General features: G+C 37.5%; 1 protein-coding gene across 2 annotated transcripts in view; it reads right to left on the reverse strand.

Moving 5' to 3' along the window:
* Positions 1 to 20,446, reverse strand: part of PTPRN2 (protein tyrosine phosphatase receptor type N2) — a 653,490-nt gene that overhangs the window by 226,838 nt on the left and 406,206 nt on the right. For both annotated transcript variants that reach the window (XM_048327270.1, XM_048327179.1), the window contains exon 12: positions 12,935 to 12,999. In XM_048327270.1, the coding sequence (XP_048183227.1) occupies positions 12,935 to 12,999 (65 nt within the window). The remainder of the gene's footprint in view (positions 1 to 12,934; positions 13,000 to 20,446) is intronic.

Consider the following 20,446-nt stretch of genomic DNA (forward strand, 5'->3'; position numbering starts at 1 on the left):
TGCCTACTTGGTAGCAGCAAAGTAAAGAAATTGAACTTGTTTATAAAGAAGACATTATTTTAATTTAATATATTTATTATATGTTTTAAAATGTAATGAAATACAGTCAGTTTGTTAAAAAAAATTATCTGCAGATTCTGGCTTATCTGGGTGAAAAACTCTCTGGTTCAGAAAAGAATGATTTTCCTTTTAGCATTCAAATTTGCATGCCAATATACTTTGCATATAATTTACATAACATACAGTATCACAACCACTTTGCCTCTTATTGTAAAACCCAGGATCAGCTCCTAGCATTTCATAGCTAGGATTATTAAAACATTTTGTTAAGTCAATTCTGAAGATAAGCTTCCATCCTGATGCTTCTGGAATTGCACACTAATGGGCAGGAAAGGTGAGCATCTGGTTCTGACACTGGACAGGACTTTGGGTCCAGACAAAAATTTCTCCTGGACTTGTTTTTAAATCTGGATAATTTCATTTAATATCTTTATAGCTTGTATACTTAATTTTAAAATGAGAAAGGTGATAATTTTTATTCCCTTTCTTTCCTAATCTTGTCTTTTTCAGTGATTATCTTAATCACTCAAAGACACAGCTTTCCTGTCACTTTATGTGTGGGCAGGTACCAGTGAGATCCCAATCCTGTCTAGAAAGCATTACTGTAATGCTCCTGTTAATCAAAACTACTCAGCCTTTTTTCAATTAAATGATTTATGCAAAGAAATATCAATTTGCTGCAGAATGATTTTTTTAATAGAGCCACATAAGTTTTAGGGAAATTTTGAATAGGGGATTTCTTTTCATGTCAAAAGCATGATCTTTTGTTAATGTTCAGTTGACAGAAAGCTTTACCACCATCTATAGTTTAGTGTCAGAACACTCCTATGGGAAACCAAAGTCCAAGCCTTTACCCTTTTGACTCAGAACCAGAATCTTGGTATGAACCAGGAGCAATGTTGAATACCTACCTGTCCCAGGGTCTTATAAGCTATCTGGGATATTAAAATAGCTTTAAAAAGAGAAACAATTACAGGAGACTAATGCTCAGTGTAGCTAATGAGGTTCAGCCCACATAAAAGAGCCTTGCAGAAAATCAGGCTGTCCTTCCTTCTGCATGAGGACCTACGCCTCCCCTCAAGTCTGGGTCTCTGTTGTGCTTCTGTCATGAAAAAATAGGAAGACACTTGATTTCATCCAAATGGGAAAGCAGCAATGCTCCAATGGTTCCTTCCAACCCAAACCACTAAATGATTCTGTGATTCTATGATTGATGCTTCTCTAATCATAATCTCTCTACTTAAGACAAATCAGCATTTCAGTAGAAGCTACTAAAACTGATTTGGTCATTTTTCTCACATATCCATCTATTTCAGCCGAAGCTGCTTATTACATATGAAGGATTACCAATTTTCTCCATGAAGAAACAATTATGAATTATGCTAAAATTAACAGTAAAACATATAAGGTGAAGTGAATAAAGAAGAACTTGGTTCAAATGATGCTGCCTAACCTCAGTGCAGGCTGCTACTGCTCTGCTGCAGAAAATGATGAACTTCAGAGCCAATTTAGTGTCTTGGGAGAAGGCAAAGAGAAAAAAGGCAGCTCTCTAAGAACCACTCTGATCAAATGGGAAAGAGTTAAGAGGGGCCATTAATACTCCTAGGTGTACATCTTGCTGGTGCAGGTAGCACTAGAAGACTGGGAAACTCTTTCTTTTAGGAACAAGTAATGGCATTTCCCAGAAAATATCTAACTACCTTACAATATCTGGCACCTGCACAGCAGACACCTGTACAGCTGAACATCCATCTGCTATATATGCTACATGCATTTCCTTTCTTTTTTTTTAAGCTTGGCAAAGGAGTTGATTAGGAAGATAAAGTCTCTGAAAAACATTTTGGACAAAGATGCCAGCACAGATTGTACAGTTAAAGATATCAGGTCTGCCAATACATGCACACCACACTCTGCAGGCTGCTTATACTTGCCTCACAACAATTTATTGCACAAATTACTGGAATTCTGAAACAAGCCATATTCCTATTTAGTATAGATTTCATAAGGAAAGGATGCAATCCCCTCAACAAGCAATATTTGTATTCTAACTATTCTCTTTTCTTGGTCAGTAGGAATATCCTTTCTTTCTGCCTATCTTTCTGCTCTCTCCTGCTACAGGCAATTTAGCTGAATGTTGCTGATATGTTTTTTGCCCAGTTCCAAATCTAAAAAAAGATGCTTTTTGTATGGCAATTTCTCCCGGAATTAAATAAATTCAGCGAGGCATTTTGAGTTTTAAGAAGACTGAGTCACACATTGCTGGTGTTTGCACTACAATCAGGAGCTGAATGGAACTGTCCAGTGTCCAGTAGCACTCACAGGTCTGTCAGGTAGGTCTCAGAGAACACAAAACCCCTTCCACAAAAGGATGTCCTTCTTTATACACACATATATATGTGGGTATGTGTATATATGTATATATATGGGGTTATTTGTAGGATCAGGATCTTAATGATGTGTCTAATTTTTTTTAAAAGGTCATAAAACCCCTGGGAAGTACAATGAAGAACAAGATACTATGTTCAACTACTGAGTTTAATACTACTACTACTAATAGTAGTAGTATTAGTAGTAATAATAATAGTAATAATAATAATAATAATAATAGTAAAGTATGTCAAGACAAACATTTCTTTTAGGACAAACCAGATTTTCATGCCAATAAAACTAATAAAAAAAAGTATGAAGAAATGTTTTAAACTGAGTGTTTTAACATGCACGTATATTAGATGAACAAACTAACTGATAGAGAAAACATACTAAACTCACTTTTGTGTAAATTATGATACATTTTATTCACATGGTATGTTTTTTTATATGTTGTCCAGTCAGTAACTGCCTGACTCTCCTGTTCAGTGAACAGCACACAAAATACAAGTTAGCTCTTCAGGTTGTGCATGTGCACGCACAGATACAGAGATACACACACAAAATCCTAAAGCAGCAAACTGCACTGATCTTCTTCCCATTTTTATATCATACATATTTCATTAAGCTTCATGCAGAGTGTCTTCTGATTTATGGTAATTGTCAACAAAAGCAAAAAATGCCGACAATTTTAACCCTGCAGTACTGAGGATTTAACTGGGATAAAATTAAAATGTTTAGGGGGGGGGGAAAACCACCACAACACCCTAAGCCACTGGGAGCTTGACCCTTGAGATGTTGTCAATTTTTTATTTTATTTTATTGTGTTTGTTGCCTGTAGAAGCAGATGCCAGCAGCAACATCTGATGTACCGGACACCTCCAGTGTTATCCCAGCATGCTCATGGCCTGGAGGACTTGGAGTAAGACTAATTTCCATATCAAACCCAATTTAGATGAAACATCTTGGTTAAAAAAAAAGAAAAAAAAAAAAAGCCAGTGCATCAATAGCCCCTTGATTAGATTTTCATCTCCTGAGCAGACAAATATGAATATTTATTACCATGAATGCAGATTTCCCCCTTTCCATTGCTCTGATCTTGAATATTACCCACTGCTAATTTTTATGAAAATTTGGGCAACATAATGTTTTCACATAAACTGACAGTTCTTGAGATAATCCCGTTATTGTTTGGTGGGAAATGACAGTTTCCGCTTATTCATGTGTTAACGAGGGATTAAATATTGTTTTTCATCACCATAATCTAAGATGGAATGGAAATTAAAATTCAAACATTGTGCATTAGCAGAGCTTTGAGGACCAGAATTTGTTTGCATTCACTTAGTAAAGATCTGTAAATTAACAGTTTAACAATCAAGTGAAATCCATATCATAAAACCAGCGCTGACATTTGTAAAATGAAGCCATTACTCTACCTACTAGAGGTAAAGAACCAGAGGGACAAACAGTTTGCAAAATGACATCCCTTTGCGAGAGCAGAGTGCGCCGTGAACTGTTGTCAGCCGCGGTGGTCCCTGGGCACTAATGGACTAGGTCACTTTGCTGTGGCACAGAATCACGTCCCTTTTCCTAGTCACAGGTTCTGATACTCACACACTCGATATGCTCAGCTCACATTGAAAAATCCCTCTATGACAGATCCATAGCACTAAAAGCTGTCACACTGACCCAGGAGCTGTTTCCAGGCACGTGCTGTGCTCACGCCCTCCCCAGGTTTCAGCGTGCAGTACATAGACATATATAATTTACTGGAATGGGTGTTTTGCTGGAGCTGCACTGTATCTACCAGTTCTCTCCTTCTCTATCAGTTATCTCCTCAGTCCTTGTGCCTAATGACCAGCAATGCAAATCAGAGATACCTGTAGGTTCCAAAGGGAACACAGAGACCTACTGGGGACATTCTGCAGCTCAGGAGCCACTTCGTTGTTGTTTCTACAGAAAATTTGAATTAGTAATTCAGCGAAGTATGTTTGCATTCTTATTAAAAAACCCCCAACTTTTCCCTTTGATACCAGTCAAAGCACACACAGAACTAAAACTATGCTTAAGTCAAAGCAACTCAAACATCTGCCTTAAATAGATCTTAAAAACTACCTCATCAGGATAAATCTGATTAATGCAAAAAAGAAACAAAACTGAGCTCCAACAAACTAATTTATTAGGAGTCCTCATGTTTAGATTTAGAAACTTGTTAAAATCTTTTTGAAAAAAATATGCTATAATATGTATAACAGATAAAGCCTTGCATTCTGAAGGATGTTGAAGTGATGGACACTACAGCCATGTTGCCTTTAAGGGTGGAAACTTAGTGATGTACAAGTGCAAAACAGTTCTGAGAAGGATGAATAAGAATGTACTATCAGGCCCTCCCAGAAAGCAAAGATCTTAAGTTTTACTTAAGTACTTTAACCTTAGTACTAAAAAAACTAAAATAAATGACACAACAATTCTTTTAACCCACAGCTGAAGTTTTAATTCTATTATTCTTTAATTTAAACATGCCTTTACACCCGTGCTCCAAAGGCGACCACACTGAAACTGTCTGTTATGAATGGTCCCTGGCCTGGATCTTGCTTAGATGGAGAAGCAAACAGCCTGAAGAATCCTAACTGGCACAGGACACAATGCGAGTGACTGACAACAACTTAACAGTACAGAAAAATGTGGGACCATGACAGGCTCTGGGCCCTGCTCCTGTTTGTTTTACCAGCTCTGATGCAGCTATAGGGTCCCTGGTGTCAAGGATTCCTACAGGAAGGTTGGGTGTCTCACAGTTTGAATCTTAGAACCTGACCCTTATTTTCCTACACTTACAGGCCCAGAGCAGAGGTCCTTCCACGCTGACCTTCATAGGAACATTTGCTGCCCAGGGTCTGCTAGAGAGAGGGCTGAGAGACTGGGATCTGCCACTTCTGCCTCTTCTTAAATAGTTAAATCTGTGTTTGAGACCGCTTGAAATCCACATGTTCCTGCCAGGATCAAGCTCCTATTTGTGGAGATGGAAGAATCTGCCTTCTTTACGATTTCTGACCATCTCCATCCCTCAAACTTCAGACAGTTTAAGAGAATTTAATCTTAATCTGCTGCTTTCCCAGCTGACCCATTACACTACTCAAGATTTTGTTTTCCTTTGAGTCATAATAACGTGGCTGCTGGTAGAAGGAGGCTGCTGAATTTCATGAATCAGTAAGATATCTAGCACAAACAATCATGTTCTCCTATTTAAAGATTCTTCATGAATACATTGAGTGCAGGCTGCCAAATCATAGTTAGAGTGGATAATAACACTGATTCTTAAACAGAATTACCCTGCAGTTTGCTCTGTGTAGCCAGTGCTAGTATCTAAATCTCTTTTCTCTGCAGATTTATAATGGTTTGTAAAGGAAACTCTGCTTTAAAAACAATGGCATGACACGGCCTAAACCCAAGATAAATCCTTAAAACAAACACATGCTACTTTATAACCAGCACAGTGTTAAAAAAGACAAAAAGGAACAACACTGGTAAGATGCATAAGTTCCTGAAGCCACAAGGCAAACCGTATCTTGTTTCATTTTACATGATACTGAATAAAAATTGAATTGCTGTAGTTGCCATGGCAACTGCCACATCACTTGGCACTTCTGCTCCTTTAAATCACACTGTGCTACTGTAAAGGAATTCATGAACCAATGTGACACTTGAATACTTGTGCTTTATATACTGTTTCAGGAGGAAAACATAAATCAACATAGACTGATAGTTGTCTCTGAAAATCAGGTTTGCTGTATTTTTCTTTACATTATAATCTCCTCATTTCCTTGTCGTGTTCTTTAAAAATTTGTAAAGAAGATGGAGGGCGTTGTCACAATCAGAGCACAAGAAAAGAAATTACTACTGACACATGATTTCCAAACTGAAGCTGTGACCTGTCATTCAGATGTCACAATACCTCTGCTATGCAATATTCAAATCAAATACAGGGGATAAACATTGGAACTTTGCCCCTCCACAACCAGAGACAGTGTGATATGTGACAGAAGACAGTCTCAGGAGCATCCAGGCATCTCTTTAACTCTAAACTTAGCTGGAGCTTAAATGGAATGTCTAACTATATACTTAAAGCTAAGCATATTCTAAATGTTTGTAGATTTGGGGCCATGACTTATATTGTTTTAGTATGCTGTGTATATAACATGAAGTAACAGAAGATAGTTGACAAAATAATGGGATAAAATGATACATGTTTCTGCTGCATATTTTTTGTTTTTAAACATTTAACACTTTTATTAACACACTGGATGCAATTTATTTGAAAAGCAGCCCTCTAGTGGGCTATGTACTGTAATGAATAGTTAATAAATAGCATTAACATTATCTCTAAATATTAGCTAAAATGCATTTTTCAAACGCATACAAGGTCTTAAATAAATGAGCCATAGATCTTCATCATTGTCTTTGTAGAAATTTAATGTTCTGTTTAGCATTCCTCAAATTTCTTAAAGTGTTACTTCTAAATGCTACTGTGTGGCTAACTTCTGACTAGCATAACTTTACTATTCATGTATACTTACAAACTGTAATAGTGAGATATTATTAACTGTTAGTAAAATTTCACATAAGTAGTATGTTACTGGTAGAATTCTATGTAAAATATAATCTATTACTTTTTAAGAGTTACAGCTTTAGAATGTGTAATTTGTGTGTGTGGGATAAGGTAAGTCTTTCTTATTATGCCTTCACCAAGAATATTTCTAGGATTGTACTCCTAAAATTTTTTTATTTAATGTTATTGCTCTTATTTCTATATACAGACTTAAAGTTACATGCCTTAAAGCAAAGAACTCCCCTGTGACCTGGTCCATGCCTTGCTCACAACAATGCATGTGGCTCCAAACACTGCCCCTCCTGGAAATGTTTGACTGCTCATCAACACAGCCACAGTGATCAGCAAAAGCCAACAGCAGGAGTGGTCTGTGGGAGCTCCAATCCCAGGTCTCACATAACAGGAAAAAATAAACTTGTTCATCTCTAAGCCATGGGGTTTGTAAGAAAAATGCTGAAGTCAGGCACTGGGAAAAGCCCTCCCTGGTGTCCCCTGGTCTAAGAACACTTGCCCTGTAGTGCAGTGGTGTCTGCCATCACATGTACCTGTGCCTGGCTTCAGCCTAATCAGTTCTGGTAAAAGAAGGGTGGGTTTCAGTGGAAGTTGAAAAATTTAGCTGTGTCTTGGGCTAAAACTTGAGTATTTGTACATGCACAGCTGCAGTTCCTACACCGTAGTCAGTCTCAGATCTATCTTACCTAAATGTTCTTGGGTACAGCATCCCTTCCAATCCTGGTACCCCTGGGCAATACCTGCTCCAGATCAGGAGCATTTGGATTGCCGATGTCACTGTAGCAGAGACAGCTGGAGTAGATCCCAGGCTAATCTGGTCTTTACAAGCCAAAAGCCAGCACTTAGCATTTTACCTAGTAGTCAAAAATCAGAAAAAAGGTTTACACCTTATTCTTCAACAGCTGAAAATTATTTTTTAAGTTCCACACTCCAATTTTTTATGGATTTCCAATCCAATATCATTCTAGGTAAAATCTGGATATATAGATGTAAGTGACAAAATTTGGCAACATTAAGGAAGGTAGGAAGATAGAAACCTGACTCCTGCCTCAGAAGCTTGCATGTCACTGGAAAGTCTGTCCTCTAGCTTCACTAGAATTTTTAAATGCAGATTTCTTTATTGTAGTAACATCTCTTTATGCAGCATCAACATAATTCTACACCTATCAAAATATCTATAAATGAGAATATCCTGAAACATGTCAAAATACCACTACTCTATTTTAGAACATCTAGAGGTATGGTGAAGCATTCATTTTGCATATATTTTGGGTTATTTCCATTTGTTTTAGAAAACGGCTCTAATTTTTATATCTGCCATATGAGAGCCATGATTCAAATCTTACAAATGAAGTTATGATTCCAATGATGAGTTTCTTCTCTGCATTCCTACTGGGAAATCGAAAGAGTTAATTTAATACAACTTATCCTGAAGTGAGTGCTGTTTTGTCAGTTCAAGACAGGAACAGGAACAGTGCCACCCCCTCTGCTTGTTACAGGCCTTATTCATCGATTATTCAAATCACAGACTCATACTCCAAAACCTGATTACACTTTCTTGGGCCACTGGAGAGCCTGACTTGTTATTCTGAAACTGTGGTTGAAAACAAATTTCAGCCAAAAGCTGAATAAACATTTATCCATGTCACAGTAATTCTGGTCACAGTCAAACTCAGTATGGAATTGAACTTAAAAATACTGTGCTCCTATATTAATTCAAAAGTGCTTATGTGAAGAGATAGAAGTAGTTAAGTTCCTAAAGGATGCTGAAGGGATACCTGACATGGTGACTGCTGTGCAGGGCTGTGACTCATGGTGTCTGCTGAGCTCCCTTGGGCTGGAGGGAAGCTCCTGGGTATGAGTCCAGTTGGAATAATGTTTGTGTGGGACTGGGGCTTTCAGCCTTGCTAAATCCTGAACTCAGGAGGAGTCAGGTGGAGCCATGCAGCTGCTAAGGAGGTTTTCCCTTCACCTGAGACAAAATGCTGTCCCCAAGATCTTGCAGGAGTGCTCAGCCATGCAGAGCAACAAGTTCAACTCAAGTAGTGGTTAACATCAAGCAGGGACAGAGGAGAACAGAGTTCTGGGTCCTGTTTAAATGCTTTTTAGCTCTTTAATTTTTCATATGAGTATTGTGTCTTTCATGTTATTATGCAAATAGACATCTAAATAACACAACGCATGCATTCACTCCCTCATAGACACTCAGCTATAGGAAGTCCTTGAACACCTGAAGATGACCTCAGGACTTCAGAGATTTATTTCACGTGTAGGAGATCAAAAGAAAATACCTCAAAGCTTCATTGTATCTGAATAAACAAGAAGGTGTGAAATGCTCTTGATGGATTTGTGTGGCACAAACATACATGACAACGAGGCCAACAAATCTCACATGGATACTGTAGAGGAGTTCTACAGCTTTTTTTAGTTTTAGTTTTTTCCAGCTCCTGCTGTAGGTGCTGGAAAACTGAAAATAAAAAGAAAGATCTTGGCAAATATAATTCCAGAGATAGTCAGCACTACAGCAATGCACAGATCCTCAAGATTACAAACTCAGCACTGGTTCTATCTACAGCAGAGTTATTCTGGTTTTCTGGTATAAAAGCCTTCTTGCAAACAAGTGTCAAAATAATTCTCATTTTAAGAGTGATACACATCATATCAAACTCTTATCTAACTCTCTGGATCATTTTACTGTTGAATAATCTGTTGCAAATGTTAGACATGGAGGTGGATGTACTGTGGAAGTACCAGGAAAGGTCTGTTCTACAATGGCCTGAAAGAAGCTCTGCTTGCCCACAGTCCAGACAGGGCTTTGCACTTTATCATCCAAACCTTCCCATGAAACGTACAGAACTTTTAAGCCAACACCCTGAAACATGAGCAGCTTCTGAAGTTGCAGCTTAAGAACTCATTTTTAATCCTGCTAAAGCAGAACCTACCCTACGCTGACACAATGCAGCTAACCTCAGGCCTAGCTGAAAGAATCACAAGCTGTGGAAATCTTTTACGTGACATAAAGATGATGAACTGCATTGCAGCTGTGGTAGACTCCAGACCCATGTTGTTAATGACTATACAGCACATGTTTATGCAGTGACATAAAAGCAATTCATCAGCCCTCCCTGGACTTGACTGAATGGCTCAGTAAGCTTGGTGTGAATTTTATAATCTGTTGTTGCTCTTGAAATGTTTTTCTTGAGATAGAGGAAAGAAAGAGAGAGATTGAGGAGCTCTGAGAAGCATTTCTCATCTCCACAGAGGAAGGGACAGATTCCTTCTAGCACACCCAAGGCCTGGAAAGTCACTAGTGTCCACACATTCCTTTCTGAGGCACAAATGCTGCTATCATAGATCGACACCTAAAACAGATTCCACTGTCCAGAGCCACATACGAATTATTGCTGAGCTTAGGAGAGCTCCTGCATTTGTTTAAACAGCAGCTCCATTTGCCACTAGCATCTAGGCTATATTTCTCTTGAGGTATTTCAGATATGAAAATTGCCTTGCAAAATCAATCCTTTTTATTTTACAGGCCTTCAAGTGAAGATTATATATCCATTAACTTTATCATGCATCTCACCTGCTGTCCAAACAAAAAGGTCATTTCTCATTTTCTACTAAAGTTTTTCTAAGTACTTTTGATTTGAGCATCTTGACTTTGATTTACTGTTACCATTACATAAAATTCCATTCCTAATTCCAGTGTGAAGTAAAAGGAATCTTTATTCATCAAGAAGCTCCTTCATTATCTTTAAATACGTTCTTTCTATTATTTCAATAATAATTATTCACCAGGTTGAATAAAACATAGACTGCAAAACCAGATTATCATAGTTAAACTTAACCTGAAATAGCCTGAATCTGATACTGTATCAACAGAGAAACAGCTTGGTTACAGCACCCCTTTATTTTATGTGTATGTGAGACTACAGAAATGTATTCATTATGTACACAATCGTATCTGATAAGACTTAGAAAGGGGAATGTACACAGCTGGGAGAATTCACATCCAACAAAATACATAAGCATCTGAATAAATGTTCTTCCATTACCTTACTGGTCCAAACCACTTGGTTCTTTCTCTGCTGATCACCCTCTTTCAGATATAACCTGGAATGTATTTAGGCCAAAATGTCTGCTTCCCTTGGGTTAACCAGTTTTTACTTTTTGCCTTTTAATAATACATATTTGGTAGAGTGTAAAGCACAAACTTCTGTCAAAGTCTGCATTAACCCAAGTAGTATCAGTAGTTTTTTTATAAAAAGTTATGATAGCCTAAATATATGGAAGGTGAGTTCTGCAGTGACTTTTCCTAAACCAAACACATGAATCAGACTGATGAGGTCTCTAGTCTAAGAACTCTTCAATTTTTCCAGCTCTGTTAGCTGGTCTTAGAATCCAGGAAGTCCTTGAGGTTACAGCTCAAGCATATCCTTAGACTACCATGGTTACAGCAACCCTATTGCTACAATGTGGATTTATGATACATTTAGCAGGTGAAAACTTCCTGCATTTCAACTATCCAAAAGGGAATTCTTTCTCCATTGACCACATATAATACAAAACTTAATTTAACAGTAAGCATCTGAAGTGGGCTTTTATTCTTTAGTTGACTTTGAAGCAGACTGGAATCCATTCAATGACTGGAACTGGACAAAATACATGGAGGTATTTCATCAGCATGGATGAGTCCCATTGGGTAAAATTATACTGAGTCTGGCTGCCATAGCCTGTACCCCAATCCTGGTTCTGTTATTTAACAGAAAGCAGGGGCTGCAGACAGCACAACCACAAACTTCAGCCTGGCCTGAGGTCAGGACGCAGCCTGAGGTGCACACACATGCCCCAGGATACACTTCCCACTTTCTGAGGTTATGTACCAGTAAGAAACATTCCTAGATAAATCAGTCACGGAGAGATGACAGCTTTCATTTTCTTATGATTTCACCTCTGTTTCCAAGTTCTTTCATGTTTGGCCCTAAGCATCACAGCAGGCCTCAGTGTTACTACCTCTTTGGGACAAAGTCTTTCAATAATGTGAATGAAGTTGCACAGTGAACCTCAGAAAATTTGTCAAGTTAATTCTTAGGCATGAACTGATAAAAATCAAAAATATAAACCCCAAAAATCAGTAAAGAAAGAAAACAACCTATTCCTTCAGTATATTAGAAGTTAGTAATTCATTATTTTAAATACTGAGAATAATGCAATCATGAGAAAAAGGCATTTTCCTAGCCCTGTGAGCATTCACCACTAGCAAAATTACTTAAATGAGAAGGAAAAAAGAGATAACTGTGTACACAAAATTAGTACGAGAATTAGCAATCAACTGTAGTTCATACAAGGTTCTTAGCAGATAGCATCATGTTTATTAATAAATGATGAACTGCTTAGTGGAGTTTTCGCTTAGCGATATCACTATAATAACAGACACATGTTTTATTTATGTTTCAAGTTACATCCAAAATAAGCGAGACATTCACTGTCAGATTCTCTCTAATATCTGAAGACTCTTTACCCCAAATTTAAACTTCCACTGATCTAGATGAGAGAGCACTCCATCAAAATCAAGGGGAATAATATGACGACTTCAGTTGCTGTGCTCATCTTTGGGGATTTTTTTCCTGTGATACAACAAAGCAAAAAACTGCATTTCTTAAAGCTGGCTGCACTTTTCTCATAAGGATGGTATTTTTTTTTTTCTCTATGGGATACAGTGCTATTTGTGCAGCAGATTGTATTTTGACAGATGCAACTGTATCCTAAAAAGGCCCTTAGCACTATCAGATTGGTAGCTCACAAACCTTCATGAGCTCCAGAATTTCTTAAAAAAATCCCAACAATTAAAATGTTTTTGAGAATGTAAAATGCCTGAAAACCACTTACCTCCCCCACACCAGTCTGCAGAATTTTCAGTCCAGTTATTTTTTCAAGCTTCTCTTTGTTTATGGCTGTAAGGAAGAATTAAGATTGAGTTAAAGGAAAGCTGGAAAATGTATGATTTTACAGCATTTGCAACCAACCTTCTTTCCTTCATCAATATATTCATGACAGTTCCCACCTATTCCATCTATGGAGTATCTTTCCCTGAGAGCAACTCTGCTAGTCATTTTTTCGAATGCATATTTATGCTATTAATTGCTCATTATTGCGTGAAAAAGAAAGCCAAGCTAATTCTATTTTACACAGTATTAAACACATTTAACATAGATACACAATTTGTTTGGAAAGTTCTCTTCTATGGGTACTTCCTTGCATTGAAGAGCAGAGCAGTACTTTACCATTTGAACAGCACTGCCACTGTGTAGGACTTTTCACAATGGATACAGACTCTTATCTCACAGGTAGAATAAAGAGTTTATTTAATACCACCAGGATGCAATGCAAAATTTTATTATTTTTTTAAGTTAGTTTTTTCTTATTTGTCAGCATCTATATCACTAAAAGCATTAAAACCTGAAATAAAGCAACCCAGCATAAAACTTTTAAATAAAGGTAATAATAACTAAGACTACAATCATACTTGCAACCCAAACATGCCCAGGGCATGAGCTTGAGCACTGTTGTACAATTGCCCATGCTCTTAAACCTATGGTCTGATCTGATTTTGGCCTGTGACTGTTAGAAGCCTCAATGAAACAGTGCTCATCCACGATTATGGGAACAGCACAAGGATGAGATTATTCCTAGCTGGGTGTATGGGTAACGCCATCCCATTTGGGATGGGAAGACTTTAACCTTCTAGATGCAAACTGTGTCAGTTGGACTTGCGGCCAAAACCCAGACACCTGGCTTGATTTATTTATGAGGAGAAATGAAGCTCTGCATCCTTGTTAACCTCTCCTTCCCTTAGCTGCCTGTTTGCTGTGTAATCCAAGTGAATCATCTGGGTTCTTTCTGCTGTCCTTGGAAAGGGATGCACATTTAATATGGTGAGTCATCCCACACATCTTACACATATCTGCAGGCACCTACCTCCTTGATTACAGACAAAATTTGATAGATGCAGCTTCTCAATTTTGGTTGCCTAAAGCAAACCTTCCAATCAGAAAGTTCAAGAACTGCTAGGACATACTGCACACTGTAAATTTACATGAAAATACTTAAAGGAATTAACATTTTTTTTTTCATTTGTGAAAAATACTCTTTAATTGTTGCTCTTTGAAACATTCAAAACAGTTGAGACTGCAGCAGACACTTCTCAGAAGATTATTGTGAACTGATATCTTATTAAGTTTGTCCAAAGTGCAACACAAATGACTCACATTTATTCCAGAGGTAACATCAGATCATTAGGCTCCATCTCACCTCTTATGGAAAGATTTTTGTGAGAGTTTTTACATGCAAGGACTCAAGAAGTTATACCTCTAGCAATTCTAATACAGAAAAAATTTTCTGACTGCCTTCAGCAAGGGGTGAATATTGCCCTCAATTTAAATGAAGAAGAAAGCTCTGTACAGCTTTTAGACTCAGACACCTTCATTTTTGCACCTCTTTAATATGCCACTGATACAGAGAGGAACATGGAGTCCCAAGCTAAGAAAGCTGAAATGCATGTTTTGCTGGATGACGACCTAAAACCTGCACACCACAGTCACATACTTAACACCTGTGCCATGCTTTGCACATTCACAAGCATATTTATTCCACCCAGAGCCAAAGGGACCATGTGAAGGAGAGTTGATTGAAACATGAGATTTGAGACCACGCTTTGCAGTGTTGTATATCTTGTGCAGTGAAACTTTTCAAAGATATGCCATACTACCACACTGACCACCTCCCACCCAGCAAACACATTAAAAGTAGACTTCTACGAAGTGCAAAAATGTAGATTTATAAAATGAAAAAGTTCCACAGCCTCCTTCAAAGAAACTGAATGGTCCAACAAATGATTCTTTAGCAGCTTAGGATAAAGAAAACTGCACAGCAGAGTAGCTGCAAAATAAATGGCTATAAGTAAACAACAAAGCTCAAATCCCACTGTGTAATTTCTTACCACATGAACAGTTAAGAAAATATTTGGTCTGCTGAATTGCTGAATTTTATAATTACTATTACTTATTTGACCTCCTTTTCATAGGTTTCCTGCAGACATTAAGTATTGAAGCTTTGATATTAAAAAACAACAACAAAAAAGGTTTACGCAATACCTCTGCTTTCCCCCTTGATATTGGCTAAAACAAAAAGGACAGGTCTGACAGCCATGCTAACACAAACCCTGCCAAAATTAGGAGGCATGAAGGCACGAGGTGTTATTGATTAAATCATAACCAGAAAATGGTCAAGCCCAGGCACTGTCAGATTGTGGAGAGAGACACAGCCGACAGTCTCCAGCGTGCTCACTCCCAGCATGTACAGGAGAGTATTTTAGCTAACCTTGAACTCCACAAGCTGCTCAGGAAGGTCAAGAAATTCTGTCAAAAATGGTGCTGAAGCTGAAGCTGCAACTACATATCAAGCAGCTGCTTCAAGCTGTGGAACAGTGAATACAACCACTTAACCTTTTCTATGCAGAACTATCATGAAGAATCTAAACCAATATGACACAGTCAATATAGATAGATGGAAGAAGTGGTGGGAAAATATATTCAGATATTAAGAACATTAAGAACATTAATTCTCTGAAAATTGGCCCAAAATTTTGAAAGTCTTTTAGTGTACTACCTGCTCGCTTTCATTCAAATACAAGTAGACAGAAGCTGATGTTCTGTTGCAAATTTTATGAAAGTGGAAATTGCATGGTATATTGCATATTTCATCAAAGTTTTTTTTTTTACAGTTTAAAGTCCTCTATTACTACTGTTTGATGACAAACTCAACAGCAAAGAGGCATAACAAAAACAGCTATTAAAAAAGAAGGGAAAAATACCCCAACAAAATCCCCCTCAAACCAGTTAACAACATATAAATCCATTTTCTAATCTTCCATTGAAACAAAAACAGCTTCCAAACACACAAAAAGGGAGGCCTTTAAATTAAATTCACTAGATGAAGGATATGCAAATTACCTGAAGAAGCGGAGACCTATAATGTTCTCAAAATTCTGCAATAGCCTATTTAATTAGTATTTTAATTTATCAGAATAATTCTTTGCACTTGACAATTTATGCAGTATTCCAGATAATTAAGCATGTAGCTACAGTGGAATAATTTTGCCTACTCTCTGTATACCAGTTATTTTAACCTGAAAGAATATGTGGAAGTCTCTTCTGTCATCTAAATTACAATGGGGACAACTTAATGGCTTTGCTCTATTAGAGAGCATGATGAGAGTTGCTACTGAGTGTTTAAGGGTAGAGATTGTCACTGCTCAGTCTTCACTAACCTGAGGGAGGTCTGATGTGTTTTCTGAGGGCAAATGTTTATTTCCTTTAGCAAAGTCATCTGTCAGTGGCCCAGTCAGGAATTGGAGTGTGTAGGTTTGACAGGTTTAACCTCAGAGTCCATCAGTTATTAGACGAAGCAAGTTATGGAGGGCTCTGAGCAGACCTTCAGTCTCATTACTGCTCTTCTGGAAGAAGATTTCCTGCCAAGCACAACTGTACCCTCTGGCTGACTCATGGGAGCACACACTGGCACGAATGAGGCAAAGGGAAACGGGGAAAGGGTTTCAGCAGGAGGCCTCAGTTTGTCTCTCAGGCTGCTGCAGGATTTACCTGCCCCAAAGAAGAAACCACCCTTAAATATGCAAAGATTTTCTGGGACGATAGCATCATTCACAAGGAAACCTTGGGGTTTTGCTGTGTATCTGACTTAGTGTGTGTTGTATTTAATTAAATGTAAGGAAAAAATTACTTATAGGCTCATGATTCTTCTGACCTCTATTACCTGCCCATTTTAGAATGAGCCAATCATGCTCTAGACTTGCTCTATTTATTGACCTCCAGTCAATAAATTGAGGGCAACTAATTCAGATTTACTGTAGTCTGTCAGATGAATTCTACAACCACTGGTTTTCTCCCATCAGCTTGTTGCAAAGCTCCTTTCAAAGACCAACATTTAGAATAATTTCATTTATTTTCCTCCCTGAGGAAAGGAAAGAGAAAAGGAGGAAGGGAACTCCAGAGAGATGGTGCTTATTACAGTTTTTAGCTTCTTAACAAGTATCTCTAAGACAAGCAGAAGTTACATCTCTTTACATCAAGTTAAACTTTTCTTTCTCCTCCCCTACAAAGGACCCCCTCAAGATTTGGAAAGCTTCTTCATAGCATGGTTTAGAAAGAATGCCTTTCTCTTTGGCAGGGCCATGCACTGTGCCATGCATATACACAGCAAGTCAAAGGCACAACATGGAATATTCAAAATACATCAGCTCAGAACAAAAACGACCAACTCAAGTGGCCAGATAAAGCGGGAAGAAGGGTGCCTGCACTAAAGTTTAAAATGCAATTAGTGAGGAACAAGTACAGAAGCTGCAGGCAGAAGGTATTTTGTCCTCCAATCTTTACAGAGTGATGGCATGAGATAGGTGCTTCATGTGTAATTTCTACATAACTGGCAGCCAGGCTTGGAATGGAAATGGTTGCAGAGAAGTCAAAGCCACATTGCTGTGCTAGCAACAGCCTGCTAAATACTATGTCATATTCAATTTTCAAGTCATTTTTCAAATGATTTTAATTAGATATTGTTTCAATCTCCTGTGCATTAATTTAATTTCAGATATCAACATTTCAGCTTTCAATCTGTTCAGATGCAGTACCTTGCTGCCTGGAGTAATTTAAAATATTGTTTGCATCTCCAGCAATTTTGAGAGCACACATTCTTTACAACCTGCTCTAGCCAATAAAACCAGCAGATGGAGATTCAGACCATGCTCACCACTCCCTGTGCACCTTTGTGTTATCACAGATTTTGGTACGAGGCAGCTAAACCTCCATGCTCACAATCAAGGAATTTTCCATCTATGTTTGTCTTTAATTCTGTTCAAAAAATATATGCAAAATGCCTTTTTCTGGGGAATAGCAACACTGCATGTTCCTGTAAGAGGGAAACTGGGCCATGCTTGAATAACTGTTAAGAGCTGCATATTTTTTAAACTTACTCACTGAAACAATGTCACTCTTTCCACTCTAAACCATCTACCTCTTAGACCCATGCCCAGGTAATATTCAAGGATAGAGCAGCAATGACTTTATAAAGCAGGACCTCAGGTACTTCTGTCTTTGCATATATTAAACACATTCTGTCTGCATGACTGCTTGCATTGATTTATTTCCATTTATTCAATAAATAACTGCTCAATTTTATGTCTTCCTCTAACTTTCCTTTAAAATGAGCACACTACTATTCTAAAATCTGGTATTTAAATTGTGGTAAAGGAGTTTGGGATATATGAAATGACATTTTTTTATTTCTCTGGAGCTTTTTTGCTTCATGGTGGGATCTATCTCTACAAACATTGCTGTCTCAACTAAGAAATCAGTAAAATTCCCTGCCTTGTCAAGAGAAGTAACAGATATCACTAGAGATTTACTTATCCCATCCTGAGATCAGTACAGTTTATTTATGGCATATATATATATATATATATATATAAATAGGCCTGGAAAGACCTGCTGCATCAACCAATCCTATTTTTTTTCCCCACAGGCATTCCCTTGTAAGAAACACATGTACACAAGTTCTAAAATACTTCAGCAGCAAAACTTTTCAATAGACAATGCTATGGCTACAGAGAGGGATTTCTGAGGCGTGGTGTGAGGATGATTCTGTTTCTGAAGTATGAACAAACCCAGTCTACATGAATTAGAACTATAGAAATGAAAAACCTTTATTCTAAATAATTATTTTTGGCAGAGCTTCAGGAACCCATTACGAAAAATATTCTCTTAAATAATATGAGCAGATTGGTGTCCATCAAAAAAAGAGTTTTGAGGAATAGCAAAAATAACCATGCTCTGGATATGCATACTTTGTTGTAAGTTGTATGTATGTATACATGTGTGTATATATGTGTATATATGTATATATATGTTGTTCTATGTTGTATATGCTTTAGAAACACAAAATATATTTCAATGAATGCTTAACAGAGACAATTTTTAACATTATTGACCATTTTAACATTGACAATTCAATGCTGCACATTACTTGACAGAGTGCAGTGCATGTATGTATAACAACTTGCTTGCATACTTAAAACACTTATCCATTATTTATAGCAAAAGTTGTACCGATTCAGCCAGTGTTAGCAGAAAATGAAAAAAAAGAAGTATCATTCCACTTTTCACATCATAATTTGTTCACATAAATATTCCTTGACAAGTTTCAGCTCTGAACAGAAAATTCAGATGAAACAACCTGCAGGATGTCAAGCTGAAACGGGAGCAGAGCACAGTCAGGTAGACCAAGGTGCTGTGACTACCAGTGCAGTGCTTCTCTGCAGAGTTATTTCTGGGATGATTGCTAATGTCTAGATCAACTATTAATTGTCCTTTTTGAAGTCCCCCTTAGCTTAACATTAAAGTTCACCATCATATGTCCAACCTTAAAGATTTAAAAGTCAGAAAGATTCGTGGTCCCAGGGGATGGGTGGGCAAGAAAGACCACCTGGACCTTTCTCAGCTCTTCCCATGCAGGTCACTTTTGGCCTCCTCACCTTCACCACACAGTGAAAAGCAACAGTCCATAAGACAAGCTTAAGGCTACAGCTTCTTTCCTTTTAAACAGACAAGTTTTTGGAATAACAGTATAAAAGAACAGGTTTTCTGCCTTGTTTTATTTGTAGTCAAGAATTCAACAGATTGCTTTAATTTTCTTGGGCAGAAAATACTACCAAAAAAAAAAAAAAAATCAAACAGATAATAGCAGTAGCTCAGCTTTTCAAGAGTAGCTAATATTCTAGTTTTGTATCTCCTTTTTCCTTCTATTTGAATAGTCTCTCCCTCCATATAACTAATTTTGATCTCTCAGGATATCCATTGCATTTTCTCATTGTGTTTAATTATTTTTAAATAAGCAGAAAGAACCACCAAAACATGCAGAGGTTGTTACTTATGGTTATAGCTTTGTAGAAATTCAGAAAACTCAGTTATCTGGAACTTAACTGATCTTCTGTGGTTTCTTTAGAACAGATGATGTGCTACTGGGGCAAGTGAAAGGACTAAACCATCTTCCCAGAAGTCTACAAGATACTTTTTCTAGAGTTTCCATTATTTTTTAACACAAAGAAATGGGAGGACTCAGGAAAAGAAATCCAAGAATAGTTGTTTCACTTTTAAAGAAGCAATCCACTCCTCCCTAGGGTGTCCCTGGAAAGTACACTGACCCTCTTTCATACTATAATACATAATATTTAAAATAACCATAGTAGCATCTAATTATTAATCCTCATTTTTGTTATGCTCTACTTTTTCGGCATTCTCCTCCTTGCCCCATTTTGAGTCTCAGCCTGAAATA

This window comes from Corvus hawaiiensis, chromosome 1, assembly GCF_020740725.1.
Source record: "Corvus hawaiiensis isolate bCorHaw1 chromosome 1, bCorHaw1.pri.cur, whole genome shotgun sequence".
NCBI lineage: Eukaryota > Metazoa > Chordata > Aves > Passeriformes > Corvidae > Corvus > Corvus hawaiiensis.